Source organism: Oryx dammah, unplaced genomic scaffold (assembly GCF_014754425.2).
Source record: "Oryx dammah isolate SB20612 unplaced genomic scaffold, SCBI_Odam_1.1 HiC_scaffold_23, whole genome shotgun sequence".
NCBI classification, from domain to species: Eukaryota; Metazoa; Chordata; class Mammalia; order Artiodactyla; family Bovidae; genus Oryx; species Oryx dammah.
In genome coordinates, this window is record NW_024070207.1 from 91,122,664 (window position 1) to 91,130,243 (window position 7,580).

General features: G+C 41.9%; 1 protein-coding gene across 1 annotated transcript in view; it reads right to left on the minus strand.

Annotated features, from left to right (window-relative positions):
* MAOA (monoamine oxidase A) overlaps positions 1 to 7,297 on the minus strand; it is an 84,998-nt gene extending 77,701 nt beyond the window's left edge. The window contains exon 1 of the mRNA XM_040266150.1: positions 7,148 to 7,297. Coding sequence (XP_040122084.1) covers positions 7,148 to 7,220 — 73 coding nt within the window. The 5' untranslated portion in view covers positions 7,221 to 7,297. The remainder of the gene's footprint in view (positions 1 to 7,147) is intronic.
* Between the last annotated feature and the right edge of the window lie 283 nt (positions 7,298 to 7,580).

Sequence of the window (7,580 nt, forward strand, 5' to 3'; positions counted from 1 at the left end):
AAGACTTTATTTTCTTGGGTTCCAAAATCTCTGCAGATGGTGACTGCAACCATGAAATTAAAAGATGCTTGCTCTTTGGGAGAAAAGCTATGACCAACCTAGGCAGCATATTAAAAAGCAGAGACATTACTTTGCCAACAAAGGTCCATCTAGTCAAAGCTATGGTTTTTCCAGTGTCATGTATGGATGTGAGAATTGGACCATAAAGAAAGCTGTGTGCTGAAGAATTGATGCTTTTGAACTGTGGTGTTGAAGAAGACTCTTGAGAGTCCCTTGGACTGAAAGGATATCAAACCAGCCAATCCTAAAGGAAATCAGTCCTGAATATTCATTGGAAGGACTGATGCTGAAGCTGAAACTCCAATACTCTGGCCACCTGATGCAAAGAACTGACTCACTGGAAAAGACCCTGATGCTGGGAAAGACTGAAGGCAAGAGGAAAAGTGGGTGTTAGAGGATAAGATGGTTGGATGGCATCACTGACTCCATGGACATGAGTTTGAGCAAGCTCTGGGAGTTGGTGATGGACAGTGTGAATGAGTATCTGGAAGAAAGACTCAAATACTGATTTAAGTTAGAGTAGGATATCAATATGAAGGATGATGAAAACCATTTCCAAAATACAACATGAAAAAAAAAAAAAAAACTTTGAAGAGGGGGTCGAAAAGAGAAAGCTGAAGACAGACCTTTGAACCAACTATATTGAAAAAGATACTGGAAGATAGATCATGCATAACTTAATACAACCTCTAATTTTACAGATGACAGAACGGTGATTCAAAGATGTTAAGCTGCCTTAATTCATAAGGCTAGATGACAAGAGAATAAAAAACAGATCATCCAAAGGAAAACACAAATTGCTGGTAAAACTGCAAAACATTTTTCAAATAAAAGGATAAAGCAGTCCTAATAACTTGTCTCAAACACTTACAGCATTTAAAATGTAACTTGACTTCTTTTGATTCATTTCATGCAGTTCTAAACACTTGAATTTAAAATGAAAAGTAACTGATATTATGAAATCCGTCTATCTCATACACGCAAGGAATTCCCTGGTGGCTCAGACGGTAAAGAGTCTGCCTGCAATGCAGGATAACCAGGTTCGGTCCCTGGGCCAGGAAGATCCTCTGGAGAAGGAAATGGCAACCTACTCTAGTACCTTGCCTAGAAAATTCCATGGATGGAGGAGCCTGGCAGGCTATAGTCCATGGGGTCGCAGAGTCAGACACAACTAAAGCAACTTTACTTCACTTCATACATGCAAGTGTTGTTTTCAAACCAGTGCCGATTGGATGTCTACACTCTTGCAAACCCCTGTATGTGATATGAAACTGCAATATTATCTCAGTTTGGGGGAGTATACCTGCATTTAAATACTGGCCAGATTTATCATATGTAAAATATGTGTATGTCACACCTGCACAAAGGCTGCATGACCCGATATTTGCCAATAACAGACTCCCACATTTCCTTTTCTCAAATATTGGTCTCTGTGATCCAATTATACTATAGTTATACTATACTTCTATAATTATATTATACTTAGACCTATTGTTTTATGTTTGCTTGTTTTTTTTGCTTGTTTTTCCTTTTTGGCAATGTCACAGCATGTGGGATCTTAGTTCCCCAACCAGGGATCAAACCCATGCCCCCTGCAGTGGAAGCACAGTCTTAACCACTAAACCACCAGGGAAGTCCTTAGATCTATTGCTAAGTAGCCAAGAATTATGTATAGATTCATATAAATCAGTATTGGCCAAATGCTAAAACTGCCCATTAAATGTCAGATAAACCCCAAAGCTCATTCAACCATGAAGACATCAAAAAATCAGAATCAAATAAATTTAATTCTTGTATTCTTTGTTCACCATCAAAAGTTAATAAAGTCAAAGAATCCTAGCTTAGAGGAAAAAAAAATAGGGGCAAAGAAGTGGTCCTGAGAGGCAAAAAATGAATGCTTAAGTTGCAGTGAACCACAGAGTATCTAAACAACCAAGGCATGGAAACTTAGTGACATATTTTTTTACTGTAATCTTTTCTTAATCACTACAAAACCATACAGTATGTGCTGCCAAGTTCTGGGTTAAAATGCCTAAACGCTGCTAGCAGAAATGATTCTTAATGGTGGTGTAGTTCAACAAAAAGGGAAACTGTTATGTTGTGGACTTGCTGGCAGGATTCAGAACATTAGTCAATCTTCTTGCGAAACAACTTTCTGTCTCCAGTGATAAAAAAGATTCCATCCTTGCTGCTCTTACACAGCACAACGTTCTGAGTGGCTAGTGCTCTCAAGTCTGTTAGTGGAGCTCAGCTTGTGGATATAAATATAGGGAGGTTTGTTGCTTAGTCACTATTTAGAAATACCTCTCTCTACAAGACACTTGAAATTTAATCTAACAAAACAAAACATGGAAAGACTAATCACCCAGGACTATCCCGTGTTATGATGAAAGTGCTTTCACTGTGTCCTGGCTAACCAAGGGGCAGACGTGACACACTATGGTGACCTCAGCAACTACTGGGGTCACATCACTAGGGGCACAGCAGGCAACTGTTTTCCTTCCCTGGAACTCATGTTATGGGTTTAAATTAAACACTGCTCATATGTGGCTTAGGGCTTCCCGACTCTGTATCTGTACTCCTTTGGACTCTCTGGTATGTCTTTTTTCTATCCTCTTATCTCTACCTGTTAAAAATCCTACTTATCTCTCAAGGTCTTGGCATTTTGTTCAGATTCATAATATTAATATTTCTCTCATTGTATGAATGTCAATTATTTTCTCACTTGGTTACTGCTCACAAGAGGGTGGGGCACTGTGTGAGCTGGGACACTTGTTATTCCTCTTTATCTACCTCTAGCCCTGTGATCTGGTAGGCATATGGTAGCGGCTCCCAAAATGTTTGAACGAGTTTCCAGGCCCCAGAGCCACCCCTGCTCAAAATGAGCTGCTTTCAGGGGTACAGCATTCTCTTTTCCTAGATGTGTTTGTTCAAAGTTATAGCCAGGAGATGCTGTGGAGATGATTAAAATCTTAGGGTACTGGACTAGATTGTCTTTCAAAAACTCCTCTGGCCCAAAGACTCTGAGGTATTCACTGTCCCTTGGAGTTGGGATTTTTTTTTCTCTCTTTCACTTTTATTCCCTCTTCCTAAAGAGAGGTAATTCAGAAATCCCCAGGGGCAGATTTTAAAATCTTACACCACTGGATTTCTGTCATTTGCTTTATCTGTGTTGGTTCGTGAGTAAGAACTAGCATGTAAAGTCAGTGTTGGTTTGTGAGTAAGAACTAGCATGTAAGTCAGTGACTCAACTGCTATCCTTAAAATAACATCAAGACATAGGACATAAAATAAGTTCAAATGGTCAGATATAGATTACAAGCTCCACAAGAAAGAAAAGTCAATGAGAGGCAAAAGGATCAAGCAAAAGGGCTTTAATCGGGTATTGAAGAATGGATAGGATGCAAATGTTCAGAGAGAAGCACTTCTGTGTTAAGGAAAACAAAAACAGGGAAGGACCAGAGGAACAAAATCAACATGGTATAGCACCGAAGACAAGACAGCAGTGTGCCTAAAGCCATGTTAGGGATGGTGGGAAATGCTATTTCTCCAACAAGGTGAGACTAGACACATGGGTGGGGTGGGGAGGGGAGCTGGAGAGGCTGGCAATAGACCACTGAATGTCTGGAGCAGAACAAGGTGATGAAAGAAGTATTTTTTAAAAATCAAGTCTTAAAAAAACTTAAAAAAAACCAAGGGATGGATATGAAGGGAGATCCCAAAGGGTGGTCATTAGGAAGATGGTTAAAACCTGGTTAGTCGAAGGGGTTAAGGGTCCTTCCTGGGGATGGCAGACATACAAGAGAGGAAAGAGCTCCAAGGAGGAGTTAGAAGGATCTGTTGACTGGCTATAGAAGATAAAACAGGAGTGCCCAAAATGATGGAAAGGATAGTGGTGCCAAGAACAGAGTCAAGGAAGTAAGAGAAGCTGGGTTGGAGGACAAGGAGCCTTTGGAACATGTTGAATATGAAGTAAGAATAAGACAGTCAACTTTGAAATATAAATATCCAAGAGCAGACAAGCTATGGTACAGGAGTTGGGACAAAGCAAAGGATTTAAACTAGACACTTCAGAGCTTTGTGTAAAGCAAAAGGTAAGGTATTGGAATGAAAAGAGAGGGGGAGAATGCATATGAGCCCCAAAGTGATGAATAACTGAACCTTGAGGCCATTTCAAAACCAGAAAGTTGCAAGAATATGGGCCCAATGAAAGGACCAGAAAAGGAGCAATCAGTGTAGGATAAAAATTCAGGATCTGATGATGCCACAAAAAGCTTGAAAGAAGTTCCAGAAAGGACTTGGTGACGGATGACAGATGATGGATGAAGGGCCAGAGCATATTGAAGATACCATAACACTACTTACAAATGAGTAGGAAGGGTTGCCCCTTCTCAATTAAATACATAAAATTTAATTGGTGAGTGGGAGGAAAAAGGGATCTTGTGGCTGTAAGACATGCTCTGTTTTATGATTTTTAATGACAAAGGGGAGATACGTTAAGATGTTGCTGTTCTTTGTGCAGAGATAGTTACAAAAAAATGAAAGATAATTCCATGCATATGGATTGTTTTTGAAGAATTTAGGATTTGTACGCTTTGGAGAACTACTTTGTTATAAAACAGGAATAACACAGCAGATGCAAAGTATTGGCCATATATTATAAGTATGTATATATGTGGCACACTAAAATGTGCCAGTTCTGACAAGAGTTTTAAGAAATACCCAAAAGCATTTAAAACTGATATGGGGACTGTTAAGTAACTCATGGGATACTCCTAAGAACACACAAAGATGATGTATTTCAGAACTCAAAAACCATTGCAAAGTAACGCCTCTCACCTGCTTGGGAAACACCCTGTCTGTGTGCAGGGTTTATCCTGAGCTAGACTTACATCTACTTTCATTTTAGTTGTGAAGCATCTGGCAAGACACCACAGCCAGAAAGCAATGTTTCCGGTCAATTTTGGTGTTAAAATAAAATCCGACTGATAAGAGATGATATTAAAGGAATCCCAGTGCCTTTTCCACTGTCACTGATGAAGTGGAAGTTGGGTTCTGGAATAAGAGTGTGAACTACCGTGCAAGAAATACTCTCTTCTTCCTGCATGTGGAAATGAACAAAGTAATAATTCTTAGTGACCATGGAAAGATCCAGATTTTGAGGAACCTAAAGCTTACATAATTTGGTTGCCTCTTCCAGAAAAAAAAAGAATGCAAAATTACAAATACAAGATTCAGTATGAAATTGGTTATTTTTTTAGGATGAGAACCAGAAGGGACCTGCAGTTCTAAGGCTGTAGAATCTTACATCAGTTACATGGTAAATCCACTTCTGTTCATGACCAACTACTTCGAGTAAAGTATGGAAAGGGAGAAGAGCCAGTCATCAGGCAGAGAAAAAGTAAAAGACAAAATGCTCCTTAAGGGATACTAGAACAAGAAGACAGGCATAAAATCACAGTAAGAACCCTAAACTGTGAAATATGAATGATATGGAGATGGGGAACGGAGATGGAACTCCTAGTCAATTTACACAACACATTATCGTCATCTTTATTTTCCAGTGATGAACAATCACATTGCTTATCTAGGAGGCTTGCATACAAGAATCAGGCTTTTAGAAACACCAGTCCACTTCATTGCAGGCACTCAACAAGTGTTTGTTGAATGAATAAATAAGCTAATAAATGAATGAAGGGGAACAAGAGAAATACTTTTTCACACTCTCAACCAAGATCTGCTTTCCTAATGGTCTGACATACATGTGTGTTTTTGCTGGCCCTGACTGGAGTTGTTAGAGCAATAGCTCAAGTCAGTCTCTTCCCTGGTGGTTAAGAATGTTCCCCGAAACAGGCCAAGTCAAAAGCTATCTCCAAGCAAAATTCATCTGTAAGCATGTTCAGAGTCTCCTCAAAAGGATTAGACATAAAAATGGCTACTTGGAGGCACCCTACTAACTCCTTCCCACCTCATTTCTCCCTCCTTCTAAATTAGATCCTGCAGGTATATTTCAGAAATGATGAACATCCTCTTAGGTCCTGGACAGACTAGTGTGGGGCTCTATCTAGATGTGAAACACAATTCTTAAATTTCAAACATTTTACCAATTATGACATCATAAGTGACAATTTGATGTGTCAATCATGATGAGGTTTCCAGGAAGATCCGAGGAAACTTCCTACACCACTCAGTTGGTCAGCTACAAACCCAAACCGAGACTAGAGGAACATAGGCTTGCCAGCTGCCTCATAACAGGGCAAGATTCAGGTGGTGGAGAAAGACACAAACAGGGCATTCCCTTATCTGCCCGCAGCCCCTGCTTCACAGAGGGATTCCCTTTGAGCAATAAATGCCCTACACTTTCTTCGAGTTCTTAAAAAAAAAAAAAAAAAGAGGGGGTGGAGTCGGTTAAAACTAAGAGCCCACCTTTCTCCGCCTGCCCCCACCTTAAAAAAAAAAAAAAAAGAAATCTTTTCCTAAAAGATTCTTCCTCCTTCCTCTCCAGTTACCAGATTTTCTAAGGAAAAGCGCTTGGAGAATAGCAGGACTGGAACAACACTATTACTACCTCGATACTACAAAAATCCATAAACTGATGTTCTGTTTGGGGCAAAGGGCGTGAAATCAGTAAGGCAGAACAACCACCGCAGGAATTAGGAGTAAGGGTCTCACGTGAGAGAAAACCATTGTCACTTTCCCAGCTGGGTGAGGTGACTTCGCCGAGTTACCTCCGTTTCTAGGTTTTGTAAAATAGGGACGAATAGAGTACCCACCTCACAGGACCGCTGAGGACTGAGAAAATACATGTAAACTGCTAAATGTTACTGCACGGCAAGAACTAATTAAATATTAGTATTTCGTAGTAGTAGTAAAAATTATTGTGCCTGCCTCCCCCAGGTCACATCACCGGCTCAATCCCATTCCCTCCTCGCAGGATCGGGGGCCCGGCAGCTGTAGCAATTTCGCATGCACAAGGGAGACCACCCCCCCCCCCCACCCCCCCCCCCCAAACGCCACTTTCAGACTGCAAGTCCCCCACACTGGGCCGGCCAGGGTCCCTCAGGCTAGTGCTACGGTCCACACTGACCTGAGATGCCGCCTCCTATCACGACTACGTCGAACATCTGGCCCGCGTCACTCGTCTTCTGCAGACTCTCCATGCTCTGGTTGCGGCTCTCCCGGGGCGTGGGTACAGGAGTGGGTCTGGCCGAGGGCGGAGCGGACTTTTCTACCGAGTCTCGGGCGGGTGCGGGGGGGAGCCCGAGGGCGGAGCCGATTCCTCCACCGATTCCTGGGCGGAGCCGGGCGCCGAGGGCGGAGCGACCCCTGGTACTGGTACCCCGGGGGAATCCGGGGGTCGAGCCGATCCTTCTACTAATCTTTCGGGGTAACTTTGCTCTGAGAGCTGAGTGGACTCTTGTGTGGACACTTGAGAGTTCACGGGAGTAAGAGGTTCTGGTATCGAACTCCGAGGGGTGCTAAGATCTGAGGGCGGAGGGGACCCTCGAATTGACACTCGG